Source organism: Acomys minous (assembly GCF_964271855.1).
Source record: "Acomys minous genome assembly, chromosome: 8".
Classification (NCBI taxonomy): domain Eukaryota; kingdom Metazoa; phylum Chordata; class Mammalia; order Rodentia; family Muridae; genus Acomys; species Acomys minous.
Window position 1 is genome coordinate 31,380,944 of NC_140489.1, and position 16,305 is coordinate 31,397,248.

The following is a 16,305-nucleotide window of genomic DNA, read 5'->3' on the forward strand; positions in this document are numbered from 1 at the left end:
TCGGCACCTTCCTCCGGGTTACCGTGCCCTGGGCTTTAGCACGGGAGTCGCAGCCCCCAGAAGCAGGGACAAGGCCTACCTGCCTAGCTCCCGAACTGGCTGTCTGGGAATAGATCCAGCTCTTGGAGGGCACTACAGGGTTGGAAGGGACAGTGGCTTCCAATGCCTAATTGAACTTAATGACTGGCCTAATTAAGCCTGTTAATGGCGGGTCTAGTAGGGCCTTGGCTCATGCCTCAATGCAGGCTGCATCCTTCACTCTCACCTTCCTCTGCAGGGCAAGGGGCCGGCCGAAACACAGCTCTAAAGACGACAGGCCCATTGAGGTTAGAGGGCCCTGGCTAGGCTGGCCCTGCTGTTCTAACCACGCACAGAGTGTATTGTACACGGAGGAGCCATAGCACCTGAGTCCTGGGGATGTCTGCTGAGCTCTGCCACAGGCAAGGACACCACGCCAGGTGCCAAGTGGCAAAACAAACAAACAAAGAAACAAACCACCTAGGTGGTGGAGAAGCCTGGAGAATCTGAATGTGGGTCCTATAGCCATCCTTTACCAGGACTCAGGTTCTGGCGGCTGATCAGCTGTGTTAACCCTTCCGATGCTGGCTTCCTCACTCGCCAGCAGAACTAATGACAGAACTGACCACAAGGGGCTGCTCTAAGGGCAAAGGATGATTGGGTCTAGCACAATACCCCCCCACAAAAGTCACAAATGACAAGTGTGCATGCCTGTGGCACTGGTCCACGTGTGTGTTCTCACTCCATACAATAGAGGGCAAGATGTGGAGGCTATTCCTCCAGAAGAGAATCTGTTTCTGGGAAGGAAGTTGTAAATTTCCTAAAGAATGGAGCCAGCCTAATAGTAAGAGTATCGTCATCATCACCACCATCATCACAGGATTGATAATGTGGAGAAAAGACAGGAAAGAAACAACCAGAATGTCCACCAGCAGAAGAACCTAGCCCATGGAATTCTTACACAAGTTAGAAAACCGAAGTTAGGGTGGGGACGGAGCTCAGTCGGTGGAGTGCTTGCCCAGCATGCAGGAAGCCCTGGGTTTCAGCACCAGCACCACATAAGCTGGCCGCGGTGGCACATGTCTGTGATCCCAGAATTCACTCAGGAGGTGCTGGCAGGAGGACCGGTTCCAGGCCTTCTCTACGTAGGGAGTTCAAAGCCAAAGTCAAAATGGAGGAGGAGGAGGAGGAAGAGGAAGAAGAGAAAGAGGAGGAAGAGAAGGAGGAAGAGGAAGAGGAGGAAGGGGGAGGAGGAGGAGGAGGCAGCCCTAAATGCAAACACCACATGTAATTACCATTAAGAGAAAATATAATAATAAAAAGGCAAGGTGCAGAACACAGTATGCTGAAAATTTTTATATGCGGTGGTATACGCAGGTGAGCATACACACATTTTATAAGACAGTGCTCAATTTCTCACTAAATGTATTCAAATGCGGAGACCGCCCAACCCGACTGGAGCGCACAGCTTAGCACAGCACACGGCAGCATCTTGGGTTCCCACTGCAATCCTGTGGCTCAGAACTGCATTCCCGCTGTTGCCCAGCATCTCCAGGGAGTACCGCACTCTGTCGCTAAGCCAGACAAAAGATCCAAAGCCAAGATTCAAAGTGTAGTTTCTACTCACACATATTGCTTTCACACCACCAGAAAAATCAGAAGTCACCTGCCAAACTGTCACAGGTCAGGACCCATCTGTACATCTCCTGAAGTATGCGAGGACACCAGGACATGGCAGCCAGTCCTGGGAAGTCACTGCTGAAGAGATGGAGGGGACCGGAGGAGATGGTAGCTGGAGGTAAATGTAGTTTGTTTCTATTTTGTTTGCGTTTTTACATGAGGAGAGGCTTTTTTTAAACCTGGAGCCCAAGGCTGTTGTTAGTGAGCTCTCTAGCACTGGAGGGCTTTTCTGGCAACAGCAGAATTGGAAAGATCAAAAGGCACAGGTGGGAACTTTCTAGAGAGAGGACCTCTGCGCTGTGGATAGTCCAGAGAAGCAAAGACTGTTCCATAGGAGATGCGGCTTTTTGCATGTGTTCTCCAAAGGCTGCTCATCCTGCTCCTGCTCCTTAGGGACAGCTCTACAATCCCAGCAGCTCCAAGAACCACCAGCTGCCATGGCGAGGAGCTGCAGTTTTACAAAACTATACACTGTGAAGGGCTGAAGGTCAAAGTCCCCAAAGGATATGTAAGAATTCATTCTAGAAGCAGGGTGGAACTTTGACTATAATGAAGTCAAGGCTAACTTAACTGGGAAAAGGTTACCATGGGAGAGGGTCTCGTCTCGTAGCAGGCTGGGGTAGGGAGGGCTAGCACCCATCCCTGGGTCCACGAGGCTGGCACAAAGCCACTGGGACAAGGACCTTAGAAAGCTGCACCTCGGGGCTCCAGCTGCCCTCTGCCTGTGCACATGGGTGGGCAACAAGTTCAGCTCAGGCAGTTTTCCTCTCCTTGATGCTCCTTGGGGCCTCAGGTGTTCCTGTGCTCCAGAGAGAGGTAGCAAGGGCTGCTTAGCGCTGAACTGCTCTGCTTTGTGGCAATAAACGCTGCTTCGAGGAGCTGGGAAGCACTTGGCAACGGCACAGTAACATCACGCCCATGCACTGCACTGGCAAACTGGCTTTGTGACACTAGACGGGGCTTCAAGGTGCACAGGGTCTGCACCAAACATCCCTGTATCCATCCCAAGGGGAGGTGTGTGAAAGTGCCCCCCACACCACGGGAAGGAGTGATGCGCATGCCCTGCTGCTCATCTAGCCTTACAGGATCCCTGTACGCAGCTAAAAAGACATGTAGAAGCCACCATGAGACTTGCCAGGGGTCAGTCACATGATAGCTGCTTTCTTGTCCTGGGAAGACACTGTACCTCTTTCCTGTCTACCTTCCATTGAGATTTGGAGACACTGGTAAGAAACAGAACTTTAGCAGGGCGGTGGTGGCGCATGCCTTTAATCCCAGCACTCAGGAGGCAGAGGCAGGTGAATCGCTGTGAGTTTGAGGCCAGCCTGGTCTACAAAGCGAGTCTAGGACAGCCAAGGCTACACAGAGAAACCCTGTCTCGAGAAAACAAAATAAAACAAACAAACAAACAAAAACAAACAGAACTTGAGATCCAAACAGGAAAGTACGAGTGCTGCTTCCTTTTGTGTCATGGTGGGAAGGAGAAATATATTAGCCAGCAATTGTAAGTGTGTGTAAGTACACACACACACACACACCCACACACACACACACACACGGTAACTGTGGTTGGTTCTAGGATGGGAGGCAGAAAAGAAGACTTTCATTCCTTATCCCACCTTTTCGTATTTTTTAAATTCTATACTATGTTGCTTCTTATTTAAGTAATTAAGAGTTCTAATGTCTCACACGCATACACACACACAGTCGTGACATTAAGCTTGGCATGGTGGTACATGCTTATAATCCCACCACACTGGAGGCAGAGGCTAGCCTGGTATATATAGTGAGTTCCTGGGCTACAGAGTGAGAGCCTGTCTAAAAAAAATAAAATAAAAATAAAGCAGGCTTGAGGAAAACTTGCAGAGCCTCCACATGTCCCCTCCGCCTCCCTTTGGAATCCCCAGCCATCTTTGGTCTAGTTATGCTTCAGTTTGTAAAAATTATTTATTTTTATTTTATGTGCATTGATCTTTGCCTGCATGGATAGCTGGGTGAAGTATGCCTGTGTAAGGATGTTGGATTCTCTGGAACTTGAGTTACAGTTGTGAGCTGCCATGTGGGTGCTGAGAACTAAACCTTCTGGAAGAGCAGCTAGTGTTCTCAACCACTGAGCAGTCTCTATACTTCAGTTTTAAGACCAGGCTCTCCTCCATAAACATGCAACAAGTCATCCCAGGAGGCCTAGGCATGGCTCTGTGCTGGGCGGAGGAGGGCCCATCTCCAGGGCTTGGGAAGTTTTCTCTCTGCAAGGAGGCTGCAGGGCTGAGTGGGGAGGGGCAATCAGCATCCTCCTTCACCTGCATCCTCTTCTGCTATTATTCTCACTCCTTCCCCTGTCAGCTCCCAAACAAATGAATCCTACCAGCACAATAGGAGTGCTTGCAGGCAGGACAGAAGGCCGGACACACCAGCCCCCTTCCCCTACTTTTATGAGGATTCTTGCTTTGCACTTGTTATTTCAATGCACATAGTCTGGGTGTTACTTAGTTTCTCTTTCAGATCCTATTGAATATATCAGATATCCAGCAGTAAATGATGCAGGTAGATTAAAATTAATTAGTTAATTGTGGGGCTTGCTTTTGTAGAACGGGAGGCTGACCCTGGGGCCTTGCATGTGTAAAGCGACTGCTCCACCACTGAGCTGCATTCCCAGCTCTTCTTTGGCCTCAGTCTTTAATTTTGAGACCAAGTCTCCCTCAGCTGTCCAGGCTGGCCTTGCAATCTTCCTGGCTCAGCATCAAAAGTAGGTGAAGTTACAGGAATGTCAGTCACCAAGCCTGGCTTGACTGTGCTTTTTCTAAATTCACTAAGCAAAAACCTATCTACCTCTTCCTCTACCATCTTCCAGTCTAGGCTCTGAACATACATTTAGAGGAAAACAGAACTTACTCTTTGAAGGTGTTTTGTTGAGGAAACTGTGTAGCCATTTCCACAAGGGACAGAACTTTCTAGACTGGTGAGAAGCTCCTTAAGCCCTAGGTATTCTAAGGGAGGAGAAAGATTCCGTCCTTAGGAAAGCTCTTTAAACTCAGGGAGGAAACAACTCAACACGCTCAGGAAGTCCCTGCAACTCGCCAGGCTCACCCATCCATCCCCAAGCATATATAAGCAGAAAGAAGTGCGTGGAGACGCTCTCAGATACGCAGAGCAATCAGGAAAATGAGCCGAGCCACTCAGAGGAGGCTCGGAGCAGTCAACCTGTCTGCAAGACACACTCCAGCCTGCTGCTGACATGCCTGAAGGCCGGATGGGACGCTCCCGGTTTCTAGCGTCCGCAAGCTGTCACCCATGCTGAGTGCGTTCTGGTGATATAGCTGTCTTTGAGTAATTCTTGTTCCTGTAAGTCACCCTCATCCAGTCACCTGTAAGAAATCCCAGTACAACTCACTGGTTCCCCAAGCTGCATTTTGGTGGTGTCCTTACTTTGTTCTGTCATCAGTTTCCTATCTTAGGCGAGTAAATGTCTGTTCCTGTCTCCCCAGGAATAGTGACACACAATAGAGGGTCTTACAGAATAAATACATGTAAGGTTTATGCTAAAACGTTATGACAGTGTTGGCTCTAAAGCCATCTTTTCTACGCTTAGAGTATCTCAGAAGCTTACCGCACAGAGAGCATATGCACGCAATCAACTGACACCAGGGCTCAGAGGGCTTATCTGTTTGGCTTTCAGAGTTGCTCATGTAAATTCCCTGTTTGGACATCTGTCTTAACAGTCATGTGTGCCATATGCCTTGTGCTGTGTGTGTGTATGTGTGTGTGTGTGCGCGCACGCATGCGTGCATGCACATACATGCCTAGACTGTCCCTTCTCAGTCATCTGCCCACCTGATGTCACTCACTCTTGGATCCTCACAGATGACTACCCTGCTGAGAATCAAGTAACTGCCCCCTTTTGGTACCCAAGACTCCCTTGTACCATCCAGTTCTGGTTCCTTTTTAGGTAAAGCTAACATGTAGGAAATCAAGTCTCAAGACTTCCAAGTTTGTTTTCTTTTTCTTGAAATCCAAACAAAACTGTATTCACTGATGAAAATCTGAAAGTCGCTGGGTGGTGGTGGCGCACACCTTTAATCCCAGCCCTTGGGAGGCAGAGAGGCAGGCGATCGCTGTGAGTTTGAGGCCAGCCTGGTCTACAAAGTGATTCCAGGACAGTCAAGGCTAACACAGAGAAACCCTATCTCGGAAAACCAAGAAAGAAAGAAAGAAAGAAGGAAAGAAAGAAAGAAAGAAAGAAAGAAAGAAAGAAAGAAAGAAAGAAAGAAAATCTGAAAGTCAAAAGTTAAGGTCTTTTCCTTCTCTGGAATCAGGGGTGCACAGTTCCTTCATAATTACTGGAGCCCTATAAAAACATGTCCAGAATTCACTCACAGATCAACTATACACTGTACATCTGTGTGTTGAGCACCAAAGACCAAGTACCATAGAAAATGGACACCAGTCTCTAGTAACTATGTTCTGGTTATTAGCAATGCAGAGGAAGAGGCAGTGAAGGCCCCAAGGTGCTCAGGGGAGCAATAAGGACAAAACTGACCTGGAGACCTAGGAAAAAGCCACACACATCCACACGTACACACATCCACACGTACACATATCCACACGTACACACATCCACACGTACACACATCCACAGGTACGTACATCAGAGGCACAAGCATCACAGGTACATACATCACAGTTACACACATCCACAAGTATCTACAGGCATATACATCCACAGGCACATGCACAGGTACACACATCCACAGGTACACGAATCCACAGGTGTGCGCATCCACAGGTACATACATCCACAGGTACACACATCCACAAGCACACCCATTCACAGGTACACACGTCCACAGGAACACACACGCACAAGCACCAAGCACACGCCTTCACAGGTACACACATCCACAAGTACATGCATTCACATGTGGGGCTCACTGGGCCATTCACACTTTTCCATAGGTTTGAAATTTTATAAACTAAAGATTAAGGCCAGAGAAGCAGGATATTGAGGACAGATCATATTTTGGGCAATTTAATCATTGATTAGGAGTTCTTTAGAGAATTTTCAATAAGAAGTGAAATTTTCACAAATCCACTGTATCATAACCTTTAATGAAGTCATTTCCTTAAACAACTCTTGCCAGTGGATGCAGCACACATTAGTCTGACAGGGTGAAGGGCCATGTATGACTAACCCCATGGACCACAGATTATGTAAGTGGAATAGGTGGATACCAATGCCTGCCCTACTCATAGCTGTGCCTTCTCACATCTGTACTTCCCACATCTAGGCTTCCCCGCACCTGGACCTCCCTGCACTTGGGCCTCCCTGCACTTGGGCCTCCCCACACTTAGTCTTCCCTGCACCTGAGCCTCCCCACACCTGGTCACCATGCAGTGAAGTACTCCAACCACAACAGTGCACATAGCTTAAACCACCAGCTAGTTCTAGCTGTAACTCTCCTTTGGAACAGGACTGTGAAGAGACAGAGAAACAATTTAAAAATCACAACTCAGAAGAAATGGTCCAAATGCAGAATATAGGACACTCTATACAGGCTAGGTTTCTTACTTTAAGCTTTCCACCTAACCAAAAAAAAAAAAAAAAAAGGCGTGAAAAGCTGAAGACAGAAAAACTAAATAAAGTGTGGACCTTGATTTGTCCTTTCTAGAGCCCAACTCTACCAAGACATCGTTGCTGCAGTGAAAATAACTGAATATGATCTGGATATCAGATAACATTAAGGAATTGTTATTAATTTTGATAGGCATAAAATAGCACGGTGGCTAATAAATGAAAACGGTCCTTATCAATTAACAAAAATGATCTCCTGCAGGAGGAGGGATTCAGCAATGCCACCAAGCTGCTCTGCTTGCCACAGGACTTTCACATCCCTATGTACATTATGTACACCGCTGTCTCAGCCAGCTATCTCCCATCCTTCACGTCATGGGGCACTGAAATGAACCGTCTGAGCGGCAGGCGGGATGGATGGCTGAGAATTCTCACACGCATGACCAGCCACAGGTCTTGGCAGCACAAGGCCTGGCGCAGGCCCAAGGGCAGAAGATCGTAGCATGCCTGCATCCGCAGAGCCACACATGGCACACCTACGCCTGTGACGCCTTCCTAATGAACAGGCTGCGGTGAGGCCGGGCAGGCTGTAACCCGGCTGGGTTAAGAGGACAGAGCCTGCGTCTGCTGCTGTGCTTTCAGACCGCAGAGCCCTCCAGCCCGGTGAGTTTTTGTCTTTCACACTTCTGTAGCCTAATAAGAATTAACTACTCGCTGCTAACAAGAAGGTAGAGACCCTAATACCGCAATGACATAGAGGGAGAGGAAAGAAGCCCTTTAGTATTCTCAGAACATCTAAGCCATTAAAAGAGAGAGAGAGAGAAAGAGGAGGAGGAGGAGGAGGGGAGGGAGGGAGGGGGTAACCTCGGGACCAGCACACAGCAGCTCTCCCACCATCTTGATGTCCTTGACACGTGCAGACAGTGTGGAAGTGCCTGGCACCAGAACAGCCCGTGAGGAGGAATGAGCGGCCAATGGAGATTTATGTGAACAGAGCGAGATGGACAAGGTAAAATTGTCAGGAGGAGTTGTTGGAAAGTAAAATATATTGTGACAATTCCACTCCTGCCGTTCATCAATAAACTGACAGATCATTTAGTGTCAATTAGGAGTGATAGATGGACAAGTCCCCATGATCCTGGGCCAAAATTAATGGCTGGGAGGGAGAGGGTGATTGAAAATGACGGCTGACATTGAGAGCAAAGTCCTGAAAGTCCCTGAGGGGCCATTACTTGCCTCATTCCCTTGCAGATCAATGCAGGGACAAACCCAAAAACAGACACTTTGAGACAGAACTTAATCAGAAGGCCTTTCTTCTTCTCCTTCCTGGGTCCAATTCCCCTGTGCTCAGCTCTACACACATGGCCATGATGGTGACCCATCAACTCTTTAAGAGTCCCAGTTCAGACAACTTCAGGCAATGACTTCACAATGGTGGCTTTGGCACACCAGGAGAAGGGACAGGTAGTAATCTCCCATCCATCCCAAGCCATTCCTCAAGTGACCCCTGTCCTGCCCCCCTAGAGTGAGCCAGAGTTCTAGAACGTGCTATCTCCCAGGGCCAAGGCCCATGCATGCTCTGCTGTCTTGAATGTTTCACACCCAGAACAAAGCTATCACAAGATCGCATATGTGTTGGCTGCGAGCTCACTAGTCAGAGCCATCAACAGCCCTCTGCTTCCCACTGGAGACAGGCATCTGCCTGCAACCGCCATTTGTCCTACTTGGCTGAGTGGAAGCTTCCTGACCGAGTTAGCCCACTGCATGTACAAGGCAAGAGCTAGGGGCTCTTTGCTCCCCAGCCCCAAATCCTTCGGCTGAAACCCTCAGCCCTAAGGTGATGGTCTTTGCAGGTAGTGATAGGCTCGGCTGAGGTCTCAAAGATGGCACTCTCAGGATGGGAGACAGGAAGAGAAAGCTCATCTCTCTCCCCCTGGGTACAGATCCTGAAGAAAGACCACTTGAGGATCTGACCAGAAAAAGTCTGTCACCAAGAACTTTGTCATGCTGCCATCTGCCCCCCTGGAAAGCCTGGTGGAAATGTGAATTGTCTGAACTCCCAGGATCTGGTAATTTCTTACAGCGGCTAGGCTGTGCTGACACATAGCACCACGCAGCTCCTGTTATCCCTAAAGCATTGTAAGTCTGCACACTATTTTCCAGTGCACATTGTCTGTCTGATCTAACCATCGTAAGGAGAAGGTTGCCATCCTCCCAACACCAAATCTAAAAGCAAAACATTCTAACAAGCTGCCGTCTCTGCCAGAATCCAACCAGCCTGACATCATCTACTCTGCTCAGTGGCCCCTGACCTTAGAATCACCTGATTCTGATGTCACATGGCTAGTAGTACCCGTGCCATCTGCCTCATCCTTACCCTGTGTTCCTTGGGCAATTCCAGACTTTTTGACTAGAGAAGCCTGATGTCCTCCATTAGAATTTAGCTCTCCCAGGACAGGAAGCACAGCTTGCGCTGTGGGGCCCACTAGAGCATCCTGGTTTGTGCAAAAACACTAGTAGACACTAAAGCTGCTAGGGGAAAAACGTTGTGGAGAACAGACTCAGCACAGTGCCCTAAGACAACTGAAGACAATCACTAGTCACTCTTAAAAAACACACACAGTTTCCTGAGGGGAAGACCAAAGCTGAGAGCCCACACTTGCTGCCATTGACACAGGGTTATGCTCAGCCCTATGCCTTCTCGTTAGACTTGGGAAGAAGCACACAGTATCACCTGTTCTTGCCCAAACCTTCAACTTGAATCTAATCGTAACAAATTAGAGAAATCTAAAGATTCTATACGAGACAACTAGCCTGGATTCCTGGGACAGTCTGCATATTTCATAGCATCAGGAGCTGTTATAGATCAAGAGAGCTGGGCCCAACAGCACTTGAGAAGCTGAGGCAGGAGGATGGATGTAAGTTTGAGGCTAGCCTAGGCTCTAAGGATCCTGTCTCAAAAAGCAGAAAGGCAGGAAAGAAGGAGGGAGGGAGGGGCAGAACTAACTAGTTTAATGTGTGGACTCTGATTGGACGCCAGAGCTAGACACACATTTAAGGACAAACAGGGACAGTTAAATGTGGACTACATACTAGGTACCACTAGATAACTATGCAGTGACCTAGTGGTCAAGATTCTGTGACTATGTTGGACTATACATCTTTAACACTGTACATCTTTGTATGTGTCTTAAATAACCTGGCAGGTGACCATCCCACCACTGAGGTGGATATAGTTTTGTCTACCTTACACCTAAGGCATGATGCAAGGGATTAAGAACAAGGCTGAGTTGTAATCCCACCGTTAGCAGAGAACTCTGAGCCAAGAGAGCACTCGCCCCGGTCAACTTACAGCCACCACATTCCACTTACTTCATCCTTAAAACAGGCTAGAAAACTGTCCGAGAGTGTTCTTTGTGTCAGTCTGGCCTTGGTTAACTAACTGGCTTACACAAGGAACCAAACTTCACGAATCCACAACACCCAACTGTAATCAAAGCTGCCCAGCCCAGAACTGCTGAAAACCAGAGGCTCACAACAGGAGCTGCAGGTGGCAGCCAGCACTGCCCACGTGACACCTTCCTATCTTATAATCCTGGAACTAAGAGACCCACATCATCGTTTTATTTTCAGCACCACTGTTCTGTTTTGTTGTTTCTCATGGTACTGGGGATCAAACCAGGGCCTTGCGTACCCTAACAGAATCTGCAGCACCTGGCTGTCCCCTGCCCTCATTGAGCTGAGTGCTTCTCCTGTGCCGTGTGTCCCAGTCTCAGAGCACTCTGTGCCCTGTCTATTATCGCTATTTTATGGGCTATATAACATCCCCAAGGGTACACTGCTGCTGAAGTAAGTGCTGCAAGCCGAATCCACACCCAGGTGAGTCTGCATCAGACGCCTGAGGCTTCAAGTTGATTTTGATGTTGCTTCCTATGGGCAAAATCACAGATGACCAACTGCCACATGGCCATCAGTGTGCAAATGAGTGGTACAAAGAAATGTGGAGGCTGTCCGCCCTGGCCAAGGTACATCATTTGGAAACTGGCTCAGAGACACGGATGCTATCCTGGATGGCCCAAGAGTCCAGCTCTGATCTAGATTTAAAAACACTTGTCACTCTGGGAGTGCAGCTCAGTAGGTGAGGGACTTGTCTAACAGTGCACTAAGCCCTGGCTTTGATCCTCACCACTGGGCAAACCAGCTATGGCGATGCACATCTATAATCCCAGCACTCTGGAGGCAGAGGCAGGTGGATCTCTGTGAGTTCAAGACCAGCCTGGTGTACATAGCAATTCCAGGACAGCCAGGGCTATGTAATGAGACTCTGACTCAAACCAACCAACCAACCAAACACCCAACCAAACACATCCCATAAAATCTTATCGGATTAAGGCTTTGGCAGCTGGACATTCCTATGCAAAGCCACCTAATGTTAACTCAAGTTAAGAACTTGAGTTATTAATATTAAGATATTCACAGTAACCCTTCATTTTCTTGACCTAGAAGAAGCACTTCCTAACAAGCCCTTCGACTGGAGGCATACACATCACTGTCTTCCAGGACACCTATAGTAAATATGGTCAAAGCCATCCTCGAAGGGATGAGGACAAGAATCCCAGTGATCTCCATGGCAACAGCAGCAGCAGCTACCCAGTGCCTGTAAGCACTTCTTTCTCTTCTATGAACCCATCAGACCCTCAAGTCAGTCCCTTGAAGTAAAAGCTTTTTTAACCCTGCTGCAGAGATGAGGACACAGAAGCGACAGAGCTTACTCAACCACTTGCTCAAGGTCTCTGTGGTGTAACACGTAGCACAGTTAGGATTTGAAACCAGGCTCCAGAATCTGTGGAGAATCTCGATCACCATGCTCTGTATCTCTCAACATGGATCCACAAGGCCTCTGGCCTAAGCCGTGGAAGGGGGTGGGGAGTGGGGTAAGGGCCAGAGTACCAGCTGGGTGAGAATGGACCAGCATCTGCAGCCCCACACAACTTCAGGGGTGCCACAGCCCGTGACACTGGTTATTCCTTCCAGGAACTCCGAAGAGGAGGACAGGATGGTGAGACATACTAAATTACCATGGGTTAATATTCCCATCAGCTCCGGCACCAGCTTACAGTAAACAGGAGACGCCACTTAAGCAGTGATGGGACAGGTGTCTCGTTCTTCGCCAATGGAAGAACTGTGTCAACACAGACATGCTACAGAGCTCACCCATGAAACTAACAGGCAGTTCTGGCATGCTGAAGAAATGGGCAGAGCATGGCTGAACTTTGAAAATGGCTGGCCGGGCAAGAGAGGGGTTGAGTCATAAAGGATGGAATAAATCAAGACCTCACTGACACAAACCTCAGAGGAAGCAAAGCAGAGGCAGAAACTGACTGCTGCCCACCATGGGGATCGGGGGTGGGGGGGTACAGGCCAAGGGGCTGGTAAGAGGTACAAGGCTTCTTCTTGAATGGTCTAACGTTGGGGTGACTGACGCAGACCTCTGTGCCTGGACGAGTGACTGCACTGTACACTTTAGATGGCGTGTGACTCGCCTCCTCAGGGTTACCAAGGCGACCACCCCGGCATGCCATCCCCATCTCTATGCCACCCCACCCACCCTAGCTTCTCCCAGGGAGCTGTGTACTCACCTTGACGCCTTCATGGAGTCGTCCGCCCAGCCTCCTTGCCTTCGAGGTGGCTTTGGTGGGGGAGCCTATGCGAGAGAAGCCAGAAGGACAGTCCTTCAGTTTGTGCCTCCAAACACCACAGGTCACCTAAAACAAGTCAGCCCACTGAAGCACTTCCCTGATAAAAATACGAAAATAGCCGGGGTGGTGGCACAGGCCTTTAGTCCCAGCACTCAGGAGGCAGGGGAAGACAGGTCTCTGTGAGTGTGAGGCTAGCCTGGTCTACAACGTGAGTTCCAGAACAGCCAGGACTGTTACCCAGAGAAACTCTGTCTCTAAAACAAAATATGAGAATAAGCTCTAATTTACTCTGACATCCAGGCACCTTCATCCTTGCAGGCGGTGTAGAAATGAGCAGCGTTCCCTCCAGTTTGTCACATGTCTACTGAAGACTTAAAAATACTCAAGACTCACCCTCTGCCACCCAGGGGTGGAGATGAAACTAGTGCCTCATTCATGCAAAGCACAAACTCTACCTAGGACTGCATCGTGTGTGTGTGTGTGTGTGTGTGTGTGTGTGTGTGTGTGTGTGTGTCTGAACTTGAATCCCACTGATAATGCTAGGTTGATTGGGCAATGAGCTTCAAGGTCTTTCAGTCCCAGAGGTTTCAGACCAATGTCACCATACTGGCTTTTTATGTGGGTTCTGAGGATCTGATATTTCACCTGCTGAGCCATCTTTTCAGCCTGCTTATGCCTGGTAATGCAGTAAATCCTTTTATTTTTATTTTATGTGTGTGTGTGTGTGTGTGTGTGTGTGTGTGTGTGTGTGTGTGTGTGTTGGTGGTGGTGGTGGTAGGGGAGTTCTGCCTGCATGCCTGTCTGTGCACCCCACATGTGCAATGCCCATCATGACCAGAAGAGGGCATCAGATCTCTGGAACCAGAGTTAATAGATGGTTATGAGCCATGTGAGAGCTAGGGGGATTAAACTCAGGTCCTCTGGAAGAGCAGCCAGTGCTCTTAACCACTGAGCCATCTCTCCAGCCCTAAGGCAGCAATTCTAAATGCAGAAACTTATCCCAAAGACATAAACATAGAAAAACATAACGTCATTTCTGCATAATGAACAGTTGGCAACAACCAGGAATGGTCAGCACTAAGGAACTAAATAAAACAAAATATATACAAAATAGTATGCAAATGATGAAAAACTGTGTTATAAAAGTAATATCAAAGTTCATATACACTAACTTACAAAAAGACAAGACTCAAAACAGTAAGAATAAGGATCTGATTTTACAAAAAGCCCATGAAATGAAACATTTTATTAGCGTTAGCTGTATGCGCATGGTGAGGGACTCCCAATTAAGGGAGATTTAAATTTTCCATCCCTGTGCTGTTATGCACTTTCTGATTTTTAATGGCCTATTTATATATTACTTTTATAAGAATAAAAGTAATAAAAGGAAGATTTAAGAGTAAGATTTGCTTAGCAGACATAAACACGACCCTGGCAGCTTCAACCTTCCTCAAGCTATTTGGCCAGGAAGTGCTCACTTGGAAGCAGCACATACAGAAATCACACTGTACAGGTTCTTACCTAGCACATCAGCACATCCTAACTAAAAATACCACTGAGCAGTCAGCTGCTAAAGCACCTGAGCTGGACAAAACAGCACCGAGCTCTTCTTTACCCAGCAATGTTTTTTGAAGTATCAATTTTCTTTTTTCCAAGAACTTCACAAAATTCTAGCTGTGGCTCTCAGTCTGGTAAGGAGGGTAAATGGACGACAACAGGGGTTGGCAAACTTCTACAAAGGACTAGGAGGTAAATATTTCTTTTATGGACCATAGTCTCTGCTGTAACTACTGAACTCTGACACTGTGGAGAGCTGAACATTGTAGATACTAGGACAAGCGGTATAGTCGACTTTCAAAAACAAAACACAGCCGCAAAAACCAGGCAGCGGGCCAACTCTGAAGGGAAGGATGTAGTTTGCTGACCCCTCGACTGAAATGCTGTGTCACTGTGACCTTCCTCTACCCCAGCAGGCAGCATTTGAAGAAAGCACCCTTTCAATATGCCTGCGTGCCTTTATGCGGTTGTTGTTTCCTTGTTGTTGTTGTTTTAACATGGTGATAAGTTCTCTTTCCTACCTGTGTAGCAGTGCCCTGGCCTGGCAAAGATGCGGCCCACTTACACACAGGGTCCTTCTGTGCCATGAGCCAGAGCCTGCTGGAAATGACGGAGAAGGATCCAAGCCCTGGCACAAAATACCTTCACCCTGCTGAGCACTTGGAAAATGTAAGGGGCACTTTAGAAAAAAAAATCCAAGTCAGATTTCTACAGTAGAGGCCAGCAGTGGAGCCAGAGGGAGCCCACATGTCCATCCTACTTAGAGGAACCTTAAAAAAATCCAAGTCAGATTTCTACAGTAGAGGCCAGCAATGGAGCCAGAGGGAGCCTGCATGTCCATCCCACTTAGAGGAGCCTTAAGCAGAGAAGTGGAAACCCACCATGGTTTATCCCTGGAGCAGGGGGACTGGGGGCACCCAAAGATGTACTGAGGGACTGCACTCTGGCCTCCCACTCCACCCCAGGAGCTCATCTGTGGGCTGGAAGAAGCAGCCATGTATTCCATGTGCTGTTTTCCCTTACACACAGCTGGCTGATCCCAGTGTACTGGACCCAGGCAGATCCAGTTAGAGTCAGGTGCATGGCCCTAATCCTAGCACTCAGAAGGCTGAAGCAGGAGGAGTCTAGGTTTGAGGCTAGCCTGAGTTACAGAGCGAGACAAACAACAGCAAAGAATCAACTGGATTTCCTGTCCTAGGAACCCCGAATCGAGGAGCAGAGGTGGGATCCTTCAGACAGCACAGAGCAGTGCAACTCTCAAGGCTGACCAGAGGCAGAGTGGCCCAAGACTATGAAATGCCAAAGTGACGTGCAGAAGCAAAGGACCGTGTCTTACCTCTTGCCAAGCATTAGTATGCTCAAGAGACGAAATTCTGAAGGGAACTGACCCACACTGAGTCCCCTTGAGATGTTTTAAACCAATTTATGGCCAGGCAAGGTGGTACACGTTTATAATGTCAGCTCTTGGAAGGATGAATCCTGAGTTCAAGGCCAACCTGAGCTACAGAGAGAGGTGCTGTCTCAAAAGAGGGTGGGGGAGGGGCTGGAAAAATGGCCCAGTAATCCTAAGGACCACAGTTCAAATCCCAGTGCCCACTTCACAATCTGGGCATCTTATCACATTTGTTATCCTAGCTCTGAGGACGGCGGAGATGGGAGGATCACTGAAGCTTGCTGGCTCCTGCCCAGCCAAGAAAACTCAAGCTTCGGGCTCAGGGAGAGACCCTGTCTCAAAAGAAAGGGGTGGAGGGTGATCGAGGAGGCTACCCTGTGCCCTCTTCT

General features: G+C 48.3%; 1 protein-coding gene across 1 annotated transcript in view; it reads right to left on the reverse strand.

Moving 5' to 3' along the window:
- IFT43 (intraflagellar transport 43) overlaps positions 1–16,305 on the reverse strand; it is a 74,290-nt gene that overhangs the window by 33,167 nt on the left and 24,818 nt on the right. The window contains exon 3 of the mRNA XM_084792685.1: positions 12,907–12,971. Coding sequence (XP_084648811.1) covers positions 12,907–12,971 — 65 coding nt within the window. The remainder of the gene's footprint in view (positions 1–12,906; positions 12,972–16,305) is intronic.